General features: G+C 39.8%; 1 protein-coding gene across 1 annotated transcript; it reads right to left on the reverse strand.

Moving 5' to 3' along the window:
* Positions 1-1,165: 1,165 nt before the first annotated feature.
* LOC120534385 lies at positions 1,166-14,297 on the reverse strand. The gene is made up of 4 exons (XM_039761933.1): positions 13,787-14,297; positions 10,575-11,096; positions 1,678-1,812; positions 1,166-1,512 (listed from the first exon to the last, which is right to left on the reverse strand). Exons 2-4 carry the CDS (start codon positions 11,056-11,058, stop codon positions 1,256-1,258), a joined length of 876 nt encoding a protein of 291 aa, XP_039617867.1. The 5' UTR covers positions 11,059-11,096; positions 13,787-14,297; the 3' UTR covers positions 1,166-1,255.
* Between the last annotated feature and the right edge of the window lie 964 nt (positions 14,298-15,261).

The raw sequence follows: 15,261 nt of genomic DNA on the forward strand, positions 1-15,261 counted from the left end.
GATTTGTTGTAGATCATATTAAAAGGGTTTAACATGAGGAGTGGACCAAATGCATTGTGGTATTGTATACATACATTGTAGGAATAATAGGATACATTATTGCAGTACAAATGACGGACTTCAAATAAGTTCAGCTCTAGCCATTTATCAATTCATCTGTGAAATTCATTTTCTCTATTATATAAAAGGGGCTCCCCATAAAGGTTTACAACACAGTCTTTATATCGCTATGATTTATCTAACAATCAGTATTTGTACCCTACATGATAAAGTGCAGTGTATGCACTTGGCTTATAGTTTTCATCCTCTTTCTCTGTACGTTTAGCATGTTTTTGCTCAGAGGTTGATGCACTTGCTGCTTCCCGAGCAGCTCTTCTTTTCTCCACCCTAGCAGCCCGCTGTTTCTCTTCTTTCGTCGGCATCTTTTCGCATTAAAACTGATTAAGTCAGTTTTTGCATTGTACTTACGTTTTTCTTAATTCTTTATTTAAGCTGGCACTTAAGTGTTCAATCTGCTTCAAGAATGATTTAAGATATGAAGAGGTTGAAGAAGTGACAGCGAAAGAGGTAGGGATGAGAATGGCGCACATACGCATGAGCCGCATGGCTGCCCTGCTGGCCGCTGCCAAGAGTTGATTCTACAATAAAATAAAATAAAAATAAAAAGAGGAATAAAAATCATCACCCAGAAAGTGGACAGTAAAGGTCGCGTAGTATATGTGTACCAACTTTCAGGTCAATAGGTCAAACGGTTTGCGAGCTACAGGTGCTTTAAAATCTTGGATAGACAAACAAACAGCCACGGTAGCGTTTTACATAAGAAGATACTTTGGATACATTTCATTTGCTCCACTCCTCATTTTTCTCCGCAACGTCAATCAACGGTGGCATCCACGAGTGGCTCTTCCTTTCTCATGGTAGTTTCGGCTCCGCACTTCCATTTTGTCCTTCACTGATCTCTTCATTACTACTTAACCATTTAACAAGGAGGGCATCCTTGAGGGCTCCAATGAGGTGCAATTCTAAGGGGTGTAGGGTGGGTTAAGAAGAACAGTCCATCCGAATTTAATGACTGCTCCAGTGTGGTAATCTCAGTGACATTTTTGAGAGATGAGACTCATTCAATACTGCTATGTTTTTGACACATGTATGATGCATGACACTCCCCATTAACAGTTCATTTTATTATGCTGAATACATGATCGTGCTCTACAGTACAATTATTCCATGGACACAACCACAAAGAGCACTCACGCTAGGCATCCTGCTGCTGGTAACTCCTGCTCAGAACTTCAACCAGCTGCCCAAGGACGGCTATAAAGTTGTTATTAAAGGCAGCTGTCTCTGCCGCCTGTGCTGCCCGCTCCTCTGCCTCTGCCGCCCGCGCCCTGGCCTCGTCCTCGCGGAGCAGCTGGATGTGCCTCTCTCGCTGCTCCAGCAGCTTCTCCACAATCTCCTGGTTCTTACGCTTCACTTCTCGCAGAACCTCACAGATCTCCCGTCTTCTTTTGCCTAATAATTGAAAAATGAATAACCAGACATTTATACATGCGCACCACAGAAATCCACAAACTAAGACGCACTTAGATGTGTACCCTGAAAGCATTGCCCAATCACACAATGCCACTGTCTGCTGAATTTGTTGTAGACATCGTCCTTAAGAGGCCCAATACTTGCCTAGAATTGATCGAGGCTTTTTCTGACCGTTTGCTGGAGTAGTTGCAGTCTTCTGCAGGGGTGGCTGAGAGATGTGCTTGCTGCTAGCTTTCAAACCACTGTGCTCTTTGTCGCCTGGGCATTGCTGAGATGAGCCTGGAAAGTAAGCAGAGTGCATTTAGGACTGGGCCATTTAATACAAGAACTTGTCTTGTGATACAGTCCTTTTAGTGGCTAAGGTGATAAAAAGAACTGTCATTAAATCCTGTGGTTTGGGCTCATAACTACTGAAGCAATTTAGGAGATTTTAGTCCCAACTGAGGTTCAAAACTGTGCTGATATTCAGAAACGATTGTGAACATAAAGGGAAGTATGAAAGACTGGAGAAAGGTGCCGAGTACGTAAACACCATAGGTAAGATGTTTCTGACCTGAAAAAGAGCAACAGCACATGACCACCAACGAAAAGCTCAAAAATGACCCCAAAAGCATATGGTGTTTTTATTTTTGAGGTTTCCTAATCTACTACATGGCAGCGCTAGGTTCCAATAGACCGGTGGTTCTCAACCTTTAAACACTGGGGCCCAGTTTTATTGTTTTTTGTTCAGTGATGACACTTTATTTGCAGTAATTTTAATGTACAGTAGACTAGACAACATTCCCCTCCCCCCAATAGGACACATTAACAAATAGTAGACAATGTGGCATACTGGTTAAGGTTTTGGACTGCAAATCCCAATACTGAGACTGTGTGATCAGGAGCAAGTCACGTCACCTGCTTGTGCTTAAACTGAAAAAAAAAATAATAATGATGTAACCAATTGTATCTTAAATGAGATTAGTTTTACACCAGGAGGTCATGCAGACTCTGTGATTTACTGGCACTGCTTTACTCTGGATCAGCACTTCCCTGTTCCCTTATATGCAACGTATTCATACTGTCAGCTCAGACTAGTTCTATATATATTAATAACTTTTATCAATAAGAACAAAATGCCCGTTTGCATGCCGTACCTAACCACTTTCCTATATAAAGTGTGAATATCAGCGTGCCGAGGTAATACAACACGCACTACACATCCCAGTTATTCAGCATTCACCACAAGGAGTACACTGGCAGCTCCAGATTTTGGCGAATCGTTTAAATGCAATTACTTATATCCATTTACACACTAATAATGGCAATTATTAAATAATAATCATTATTATTAAAGAATTCCTCCCATATAAGTAACATTTCTCGGACAGCTTTCTTCCATCTCCGAAACATTTCTAGACTTCGTCCTGTTCTTACGCAACACAGTACTGAAGTATCGGTTAATGCCCGAGTCACCTAACATATAGATTACTGTAATGCTATTCTATCTGGCATCCCACAAAAACGTATCCATCGCTTACAACTTCTTCAAAATTCTGCTGCCAGGATAATAATCTGCTGTTCTAAATCCACTGAACATATTACACCGATTCTATCTCAACTTCACTGGCTCCCTGTTAACTACAGAATACAATACAAAATACTGCTCTGAACATTTAAAGCTCGCCACAACCTCACTGATCTCCTCCAGACTTAACACTCATCTCGCTCACTCAGATCCTCATCTGCAGCTCTACTTTATGTACCACACATCAGACTCAGTGCTATGGGAGCTCAAGCGTCCCTCTCATATACGTCCGCTCGATTCAATAACACATTTTAAAACTGCCCTCAAATTGCTAATTATTGCTTTTTGATTTATCATTCTCTTGTTTTAATTTTGCTAATGTTGTTTAATTCTATTGTAAGGTGACCTTGAGTGCTAAGATTATAAAACGGGATTTTCTAATGGCCAAATATAACGAAAACAATTGTTCAGCCTTACCTATGAAATGTATTCACCCGGGATCTGGTTTGGAGCGTACAGCGGTTTGTACAATCCCAAGCAGCACGTTATTCATTACTTCACTCCGCAGCAGTGCCACTCGCAATATGGCGGCGACGTTGACGTACGATGCTGCTGGTCATGCGGAGTCTAGTAATTCTATGTCTATGTGCTGACCACTCACCCCTCACTAATGACACTGAGGCCCTCATAAGGATTTCCTACCCAGTCGCTTAAAGGCAATGGGCTTCTACCATTCACATACAGGGGGAGGAACACCACCTTAATCATACTTTATTCCTACATATATACCATCTTACATACATCTCACACATCCCGGGGATTACACCAGAATTTTTCAACAACAATACGACATAATATGCATGAATAAATGGAATAAAACTATTACCATACCCGTACTGAGATTACTTTCCCCCTTTCCCATTTCGTTCTTCCTGACTATTGCGAAATCAGCTGCTTGCCGGCTTTTAGCAGACCCACGCACGTAGAATTAACACTACCCGTCAACTGACCAGGCTAGTCCGCTTAAGAAGAGGACTCTGCCAAGCCGGTAAGTTACGCCAATATCTAAGATAAAAAAAAATATCTGATATTTATCGGAATGATGTGCCAACATTAAGTGTCTTAGAGGGAATCTTCACTTTACGAACCTTTCAGCACTAAACCTGTCAACTCTTTACTGTACTTTAAGAATAAATAGCGGCTGCTGCCGGTTCTTCCGGCACCCTCACCAACAAAAGACCCGGTGACACCTTTACTACCGTCACAGTCGATTCGCACTGGATTAGTTTACAATACAGAATTCTCATCTTGCCACATAAGAACCTTACCAAAGCCCAAAGAACCAATTTTATATAATGTGATATGGACGCTATATAGCACCTGACCCGACACAGTCTCACAATGAGGCATGTGTAAAACACGAAGAACTTTTATTTTTCTTCACCTGTGGGGCATGTCCTCCCAAAAGCACTTTAAGGCAACACAAAACACTTTTCTGGCACCTCCCGACTCTGGCCATTGAGTAGTGGCTGCAGGCTCTTTTTGTAGCCCTCCCGGAAGTGCTCCAGGTGGCTTGTTAAGCTGTGCAGCTCCTCCGGGTGGTGGCCACGGAGCCCAACAGGTCTGAGTCCTGAAGTCCCACACCTGTGGCCCCGATGTAACCCAGGAGGGCTGCCACTATGCGTTCCGGGGGACGTAAAGTGCATCCCATGGCTGCCTCCCCGGATCCAGTGTTTAAGGGGCATCCCGGCCAGTCATGGGAATGAAATGGGTCTTTCCGCTTCTATGAAGAGATCTTTAATGCATGGTAGGCTGCCTAGCAGGACACCAAGAGATTAAGAAAATTTGAATTTAGCCTGTGTTATTGTATGCAGCAAGAATACCTTTTAAAATCAAAACCCTGTATTATTTCACAGATCTGTTACTATCTGCTCATTGTTATTTGCTGAAATAGAGCCTGTTAGGGGTCTAAATAAACAAAGCTTCTTTCTGGAACCTTCATGTGGAGGGGTCTTTTTGGAACCAAAATGGTTCCCCTATGGCATCACTCTGAATTGCCACTCCAGCACCTTTAATGTTAAGGCTCCAGTTGGTGGGGTGAAGTCATTTTTAATGGAGGACTTCAGTATTTTCAGTCCTAACTTTTCACAGACTGCATGTTCATCTTCTGTAGAAAAGTCCAAAGAAATAACCCCAGGTTCGATGTGTAAGGAGACAATGCCTGGTGAGTCTTCTGAATTGTTGCAAAAACATTCTAGAAGGTTTCTGGTCAAGCCTGAAGATTTTATTTTTCTTCATTTAAATGTGCCGAATAATTAACTTCGACAATTTCCAAATGTCTTTAAAGTTTGGAAGACTCCATGCTTTTTGTCTTTTACAGTGGGATGCAAAAGTTTGGGCAACCTTGTTAATAGTCATTATTTTCCTGTATAAATCGTTGGTTGTTACGATAAAAAAATGTCAGTTAAATATATCATATAGGAGACACACACAGTGATATTTGATAAGTAAAATGAGGTTTATTGGATTTACAGAAAGTGTGCAATAATTGTTCAAACAAAATCAGGCAGAGCTGTTTAGAGGCTGTAATTTCTGCAAAAGGCGGATCTACTAAATATTGATTTCATTTCTTTTTTGTGGTGCCCAAATTTATGCACCTGCCTGATTTTGTTTGAACAATTTTTGCACACTTTCTGTAAATCCAATAAACCTCATTTTACTTATCAAATATCACTGTGTGTGTCTCCTATATGATATATTTAACTGACATTTTTTATCGTAACAACCAATGGTTTATACAGGACAATAATGACTATTAACAAGGTTGCCCAAACTTTTGCATCCCACTGTAGTACCACACAGCAGATAACACTTGAACAGCTGGTGCTCTCTACTCTTCACGGTAAAAGTGAACCTATAACCTCAGAACATCTGGGTTGTATGGTCTTTTTTAACATTCTTGTTTGTTTCTGGGTTGATGAGATGAATCTTGTGAGGTTTATAAGGAACTGGAAGGCGCCAGAGAAGATGATTCTACAGGACATTTGAGGAACTTGTGCATGATGGCTTCCTTATATTGAGAAAAGAATGTTAAGGATAGAGCTGCCAGGCAAGAGGAAAACAGGAAGGCCTAAGAGAAGGTTTATGGATGTGGTGATAGAGAACATGAAGGTGATGGGTATGACAGAGAAAGATGGACAGGACAGGAAGATATGGAAGAAGCTGATCCACTGTGGCAATCCCTAACAGGAGAAGCTGAATAAAAATGAAGAAGTACACAATGGCTTCCTTAATCAAGTGTGTGGTGTATAACAGGTTGTCATCTGCTGGTAACTGGACTTGCAGCAGCCATTTCATTTCCCCAATGCAGGAGTAAATTGTCCCTTTCAATGGGTTCAGAGCTGAAATTTGCAATCAGTATCCCCCTAAACTATTAAAACAATGATCATTTGTTATTATTGTTATTATTAATAAACTGAAACTGACAACCCATCTGTACTCTCAAAATTGCTGGTTCTTTAATGGCATGTTATGGTTCCTTACTGGGTTGTGTGGTTCCTCATGGAGCCATTACTTGACAAAGCACTATTTCATTCTGGATTTTTTTTTTTTTTTTGCAAGTGAATTTGGTTGTTTGTGCTTTGAAAAACTTCCTAATATGGAGAAAAAAACATAATGAAGATTATTATGACTAATAACAATGAATATATGCAATGATATTAAAATGTTAACTGTAGAAATGAACATTATTCCAAACCTTAGCAGTAATATACAGGGTGATTCAAAAAGATGCATCCAGTTTCAAAATTATTTATTTCATATGTAAATCATTACAGAACAAGAACAGTAAATTGTAAATGATTTAGGTGAGCATAAGGTTTATTATGTAATTTTACAAGTACTCAATATGACCTCCTCCAGCTGTACGGACAACGTCAATGCGATAGTCAAACTCATCCCATACTTGACTGAGCATGTCGGGTGTCACTGTACTCCTCCGATGCAATTTCGGAGATCATCCAGTGTTACTGGGAGTGGTGGCACATAAGCAGAATCCTTAACGTACCCTCACAAAACAAATGCCACACGGCATAAGATTTGATGATCTTGGGGGTCAGAAGTGGAGTGCCAAATCATGGAGAATATAAAAATGGAGAACACAGAATGCTTTCTGCTCAGGGGTCGCCATGTCCCTGTAGACTGAAGGGAGCCATCTTCCGGTGACAGTCAGAAACTCTATGACCCCCTCTTTCAGTTGGTATGTAATTGGTTCCTAGGCACCTCATGGTTGTAAAAATATGGCACTTTAAAATCAGATGAATCTTTTTGAATCACCCTGTATTAATATAAATGCTATGACCACATACTCATGGACACACAATCATTTCAGTTTGCAATCAATCTGAAAATGTAGCATCCTATAGAGCAGTGCTTCCCAAACTCAATTCTGGGGACCCACTGTGGCTGCAGGTTTTTGTTCCAACCAGCTTCTGTTTTTCACTGGACTTTTAGCCTAATTAACTGAGTCATTACCTCCCAGTTTTTGTGTTTTGGAGTTTATGTAGAAATTGCAAACTAAGTTTGGTAGATTTTTATTAAAATGTAATAAGCAGTGATATGGGGAATTTTTTTTTAAGTCATGAACTGTATTTTCAACCTAATTTTCATTCAGCTTTTCCCGGTGTTCTGGTTATTGAATTGAATATTTACTAATTAGCGAGTCTAACACTGAAGTTGTTGCTGCTTCCAGGGTGTCTGCTCTGCTTGTTGTTAATTTTCGCTATTAGGGTTAAATGAAGGGAGCAAACTACACAGGAAAAAGGGAAAAATAATAGGAAAAAATGAAAGAAGAGTTAAGCATTTATAGCTTTAGAAAAAAAAAAAAATTTAAATGTCTTATAATAAATGTAAAAAACATTCTGTTGTGTTTTTATGAATGCACAATAAGAGAAGAGGGAAAAGACCAGCTAATTAAATGAGCTCAGTTGTTATCTATTATAATCACCAAACGGGACTGCAGCCACAGTGGGTCCCCAGGACCGAGTTTGGGAACCCCTGCTGTAGACCAATAAACTTGAAAGAAAAAAACAGCCACAGTTAACTGTAATTCCAGTCAAAGGAAACGTCCAATTAAATCAGAAAGAGTTATAATCCTACCAGTGAGACACTGAAATAAGTTCACTAATTCTCTGGTAAAAAAAATCACTGAACAAAGTTTGGCAAAGTGACAGTTCTAAAAGGAAGAGGGATTGTGAGAAGCAGGTTGTGACCTGTGGAGGACACTCACAATGACAGCACACAAAAAGGTCTGCGAACAAGCGGCTTAAAGTCTTAGCCTTGTACAAGCTGGGATGTCTGCAGGGGTTGATGGCGATACATGTATCCAAAGAAATTTAGGGCTGCCTTTCTAAGCTTTTTATTGCACCCACGCTACAAACACAGACTCCGCGCTACAAACACAGACTCCGCGTGGTTGTGGAGGGGAGATTTGCTTGCATATTTGCAGAGGGCAGCATTGTGCCCATAAAACTCTGCCTTATGTGAAAACATACAATAATACTTCAAGCACATTTATAGCAGCAAGACACTGGTAATAAAGAGGCAGAAAATTGATAAATCTTAATTGCATATATTGCTAACTGCATAAATAATGTGTGATATTGTTATAACAATGCCTTTCCCGTGGTTTCTTCCATTTTTTCCCTACTGGGTTTTTTTTGGGAGTTGTTCCTTGTCTTCTTAGAGAGTCAAGGCTGGGAGGCTGTCAAGAGGCAGGGCCTGTTAAAGCCCATTGCGGCACTTCTTGTGTGATTCTGGGCTATACAAAAATAAATTGTATTGTATTATATTTATATACACACACACACACACACACACGCACACTGGTGGAATCCCATTGTACTGAAATTCATGGGAGTATAAAAAAATATTTCGTTATAACGAATTCAGGGAAAATATGTATACTATTTTGACCGGGGTCACTGGTGATTCACCATCTCTAACAACAGTGGCACAAGGTTAACAGTAAACCAAGGGCAAAGCATTTGGTTGTCCTCTGAAGGATCAGGGCTACCACGTAAAAGGCTTGTTGCATAATGTTTAGAACATTTATCATCGGTCTTTGGCCTTGCTCTTTTCTGGTCTGCCACAGCGATGATTCCAAGCCACTGATGTTCTTCTAATCTGAAGATGGGAGATAAAGCAGGATGCTTGGCGGTGTCGCAGCAGCCATCTTGTGTGCTTGAGTATTGAAGTAAAAACTCCTGTTTTGAATGAAGTCTTGAGACTGTATCTGTCTTCTCTAGTAATAAAGTATCTGTATTTTCCATTTATAACTGTTTTATTCATCACAAAGAAAACTTTGAGAAGTGCTATGACACTCAAACAGGACAGTATCCGCACATGACACTACTACTCATGCAGTCGCTCGGCGTAGCAATGACTCAGAATTTGGCTATGGATATGATGTCGCACTTACACTTATTCAGAGCCTTGCAGAGACTGGACATTTCATAACAGACTGTTTCTTTCTTTTAGTCTAACAAGGAAAAGGCAACCTGTTGCCGGGTTTCCAAGACTCTGCCAAAGTATAGGCATGGTATTAAGTATTTTTGCATTGCATTATTATCTGACAGTGGCCATTTTTGGTCGAAAAAACATTATACTGAAATTTACATTTTGTTAAAATGAAATCCATTAAACATGATGTGTATGAACGTTTGCCTGGGCCAACAAAAAGTGTTTGTTATTCTGAAAATGTTATTACTTTAGTATTCGCTATAACAGGATTTGACCTGTGAGTGTGTGGATATCATTGGTTAACACTTGTGTCAAACATGTAATGGTTATTAAAAGATATTAAACTATAAAGCAAATTTAATGTGATGAAATCACATTCATATGTCTTAAAATATAATAAAAAGATTCTAAATGCATTACAAGATGTATACTCGGTAAAAAGGGGGACAGATGTCATTTACTTCACAACACATGAAGGATTTTTGTTAATTAAGTAGTATTACTGACACATCAGTAGTATTCAGTGTTTAAACAGGTAATCATCTTCAGTTTAGCACACTCACCGAAACCTGTCAATCCACAATTGTACAGGAAGAATATGTAGACCCCATACAGGCCCTGGCGCTGAGAGGCAGGAACAACAGCTCTGCACTCTGCCAAAGTTCAAAAATCTGTACTAAACTTATTAAATTTATACCTGAGTAAAACTGAAAATATACCTATAATGCCTGCTCAGTTTTTGTCACTTGATTGCATGGTAGACGGCTGGCTAATCTCTCCATCATTAGCTGTTACTAGATGGTGGGTGCACAATGTTACCCACAGCAGAAGGCAATACCTTCGTGAAATAACAAAATAGTTTTTTTTTGGTTGAGTGGTGAGAAAAAAGCATCCATAGACAGCATCACACAGGTGTAACTTAAATAAAAGAAAAAAGAATGTGAATGTATTTGGAAATCAACAACAATCTACCCTGCAGCTAAATCATGGGATTATTTTTTACGCTAACTCTTACCTTCTCCAGAATGACTTTGAGACAATGTCTTCTCAGTCCTCTTTGAGTCAAAGAGTTCACATTTCACAAGGACTGCTTGCTTCTGAAAAGAACGGCCCGCATCTTGAGTGGCAGCTAACCGAGTAATCTCTCCGTGGTGAGCAACCGGCTCCGATTTAAGAGTTTCATTTTTGACACTGTTTACATTTTCATGTCCTCTCGTGTCAGTGCACATGGAATGATGCTCATGATCCTCTTTAATTTTCACAGCCTCCCATTCACAATCCTCCTCCTTAATGCAGACACTCTCCTGTCCATGGTGGATCGACTCCCAGACACTGTCCTCTTCCTTAATTTGAACACTATCTTTCTCCATGTTGCACATGAAATGGGGGGCCATGTCCACTGAGAAAGACTCCCTTTCCTCGTTACTGTCTTCTGAGACTCCCTCCTCCAATTTATAGCTCTTCTCTAGAGGCCCATGGAGCTTCTGCAACATCTCCATGTTCAGTGTTACTCGAATAGGTCGATTCCTCTTTTTCTCTGTCAAAGAAACAGCATAATCAAAACACACATAAAAAGAGAAGTAAACAAATATAATTTTTATTTTTTGTCAAACCCCCAATCATAACAGTTTCAGGAACGACATTTCTCATTAAAAAAACTAAAGTGACATTGAAAACTTAGAATGTAGCATTATAAGAACAATCACAAGATGTAGAAGCTCAACTTAACATGCATCAGTTTCGTGTTTCTTTCACAATTACAGATCCTGGCCTGGTCCACATCTTCCTTTGCCCCATTCCCAGATTCCCCCACTGCACTTGCAAATTGGCTTACGCTGACAAAAGGTTAAGAGGGGGATCAGGGCTGGACCTTGATGATCAGCCTATCAGAAGTGACCCAGTATTGACCACTATGGGATTAAACAGACGCAGAAGTGCACAAAGACATCAAACATGCTGACTCTGAAGACAATCTGTGCAGTGCAAGTACAGCAGCAATAGTATAATGCGACAACAAGGAGGTAAAACAATAGCATTAAAACAGCAAAGGTTCCACCCATTGACCTTGATTGACAAGTGATGACACCAACCCGGAACGAGGCATTCTTAAATAAAAAGTGCAGGCATTAAAAGAGCCATTTAGAAATGTGCTGTTCAGAAAAGTCACATTGTGAAGTAAAAATGATCTTTAAAAATAAGACCATTTTGAAACAAAATTCATAATCATAATAAAACAGCATTTTTGAATTTCATAATAAATAGAAATACTTTTATTTAATTATGCATTTTGTTTTCCATAGTTTATTGAGCCATGTGTATATATTTTTGTACTTTTGCAGTTTTATATTGCCATAAATGGTATTCCATACTAATGACTTGTATATGTGGAATTAATAAATTATTTCAGGGGCATACATTAACTTTAAAGTGTCACTCCATTCTGTAAAATTCTCAGATATTCTTTGTACTATATTTACATTGATGGGCTGCATGATGGTGCAGTGGTTAGGGTTCAGATCTTAGCCAGCCCCCCGTTTGTGTAAAGTTTGCCTGTTATCCCCATGCCTGGAAGGGTTTTGTCCCATGAATACTGGTTCTGTAATGACACTTTACTGGGTTGTGCATGTCCTTGTAGAATCATTTCTTGACAAAGAGCCGTTTCATTCTGTAAATGGTCCTTTGCCTATGAAGTTGGTCCCTTGTGCTTTGCAAAGTTTCCTAATATGCAGACACAACAGAAATATTCACTGCATAGTATGCTACCTAGCAAAAAAGCTCAGGAAAACCTGAACATGACCTGTGTTACTGAATGCAGCAAGAATTGTTTTTTTTTAATTCAGGAAGCCACTGGTATTTCACAAATATGTGGCCACCTGTACATGGTTATTTATGGAACCCGTTGGTTCTAAATAAATAAATAAAGATTCTTATTGAAACCTTTTTAGTTTTTTGGAACCATGAACAGTTCCCCAAAGATGTTGAATTTTTAAGAGTGTATCTTGTCTCCCATATCCAATAATGCTGGTGTTTGCGTTTGTGTACTCTGTCCAGGAGAAGTTGCGACGACGGGCACATGGAGTGAAGGTGCTAACTCCACAAATCGGGGTAGCAGTGCTACGTACTGCGCCACCACGCTGCTCCAACATTCTAATTTTTTGAGTTAATCAGTTAGATCAGTGGTTCCCAAACTCGGTCCTGGGGACCCACTGTGGCTGCTGGTTTTTGTTCCAACCAACATCCGTTTTTCATTGGACTCTTAGCCTAATTAAGTGTGTCGTTATTTCCCAGTTTCTGTGTTTTGGAATCCATGTAGAAATTACAAAACTAAGGTTGGTAGATTTTTTTATTAAAATGGACTAAGCGGTTTTATGGGGAATATGTAATTTTTTAAAGTTGTTAACAGTATTTTCAACCTAATTTTCATTCCGCTTTTCCAGGTGCTCTGGTTATTTAATTGATTATTTACTAATTAGTGGGTCATTGCAGCTTTCATCATCCCAGGTGTCTGCTATGCTGGTTGTTAATTGTCACCATTAGGGTTAAAAGAAGGGAACAAACTACACAGGAAAATGGGAAAAAATAGGAAAACAACAATAGAGAGTTAAGCATTTATAGCTTTAGAAAAAAATAGGAATATTTCTAAGTGTCTTATAAATGTAAAAACCATACTGTTGTGTTTTTCTGAATTCAGAATAAGAGAAGAATAAAAAAAAGACCAGCTAATTAAATGAGATCAGTTGTAATCGATAATTATCACTGATTATGAATCTGGTGGGAACAAAAACCTGCAGCCACAGTGGGTCCCCAGGACCGAGTTTGGGAACCACTGAGTTAGACTTTAAACCCAGGTCACGCGCGGAGAATGAACTCGCGGAAAATCGGTGCCCGTTACTATGAACCGTCACGAGCTTAATATACCCGCCTGGACTGGGGGAATGCACACTCGGTAACAAACATTCCAGATAGACGTCTGGATACGACTTAAACTTAAAACGGGACTGGCCGTGGCGAAAAAAAAAAACCGAGCCGTCATCTCAGAATCCATATAGCGGCACGAACACATAGGACCCGAGGGACGCTCCATCGCGCAGCCAGAATGAGACTTAGTTTCTCATACCTGTCGGTTTGGAATCATTATAGACAGTGCAGCCATGCTGTAAACCTGATAATTATTCTATAAGAAAATGTACATTCTCAAAATGTGCAAATCAAATGCCGATCACATACCTGTCCTTTTCTCTTGCTCTATTTAGGGGATGCGTCACCCCCTACAGACGCACGCCCATCTCAAAAGGCAGGCCTCAACGCATAGTCCATAACAGCTGAGGCATGCCAATTGACCAGCTCGACCCAGTTCGCCACTCGATTCCTTCTTGATTTGTGCCTTGACTTCAAGTTTAACGTTCATGCAGACGATTCAAGTTTCCGTCGCTCTTCGTGACGTCACACCCCTTGAAGTGGAGGGGTTGGGACCAAGCGGGATAAGATACGGCACTTTAATTCTGTTCTGTTCTTTCCATTAGTTTGCTATCCTGATTATTTAATTGTACGGCTGCACTGATCCCAATCCGGATGGTTCGTCGTGTAGTGGGTGCGGAAACGTGTTGTAGTCAGCGCATGCTCCCAACCTCTCTCTCTTATTCAATTTCGCTTATAACAGCCTCGTGAACAAGGCAGGAATCAGAGCCTTGTATCCAGTGGCGTAGCTAGGAGGTGGCGGCAGATTTTTGGGGGAGCCATTATTGGCCAAAAGGCTCAGCAGAATTCGTGTGTAAGCAGCAAGGGTCGAAAAAAAATATCACTCATGGATGAAAAAAAAAGTCACATTTTCTGATTTTTATCCATAAATGCTTCAAAAATAATTTTCAGACTGTCCTTCTGTGACGGCATCAGACACAGCAGCTGAAATTTATGAGGCAATGACAAAAATGAACAAAAACATTACACCGATCATAAGTTCTAGGAAGGTAAACAACTAATTTATAATTTCGTTCCGTTATCAATTCGAATGCGTTCTTACTCTGTGCAGAAAACATCCCCACCTATCACTTGTAAACTCCACTGGTTCTGGTTTTCGCAGCGTAATTATATTAAATTAATAATTAGAACACGGCTTATTAGTGCGTCTGTACTATATTCTTGTCTAGGTGATGCTTATAAATAATATGTGAAAATTTACAGTATTGCTATTTCTCTATATATGAATAAATTTATACAAAATGTATCTTAATTTTTCTCTATTTTCTATTTAAATAGGTTAAACAGGGGTCAGGAACCTATGGCTCGCGAGCCAGATGTGGCTCTTTTGATGGCTGCATCTGGCTCGCAGACAAATCTTTAATAAAAAAATAATAACGTTAAAAATATAAAACACTCTCATGTATTTCAATCCATTCATTTCCTACCGCTCATGTTCATGGTTGCAGGTGGCTGGAGCCGATCACAGCTGTCCTCCGGGACAACACCAAATTTTTATTGGATAATGCGTACCGTGCACGGGTTGTTGTGAGGTCAGGAAGTAAACTTCCCTCCTTTTAATGAAGTAGTCAGCTAACTAATTGTAGAAACCCTTTTATCGAAGAAGATGGCTAAAAGAAAAAAAGATGAGGAGTATCGTACTTTCCAGCAGGAATGGACAGAGGAATTCACCTTTGTGGAGAGAGCAGGTTCTGCAGTGTGTCTAATATGCAATGATAAAATTG

The sequence above is a fragment of the Polypterus senegalus genome, chromosome 8 (genome assembly GCF_016835505.1).
Source record: "Polypterus senegalus isolate Bchr_013 chromosome 8, ASM1683550v1, whole genome shotgun sequence".
Lineage (NCBI taxonomy): Eukaryota > Metazoa > Chordata > Cladistia > Polypteriformes > Polypteridae > Polypterus > Polypterus senegalus.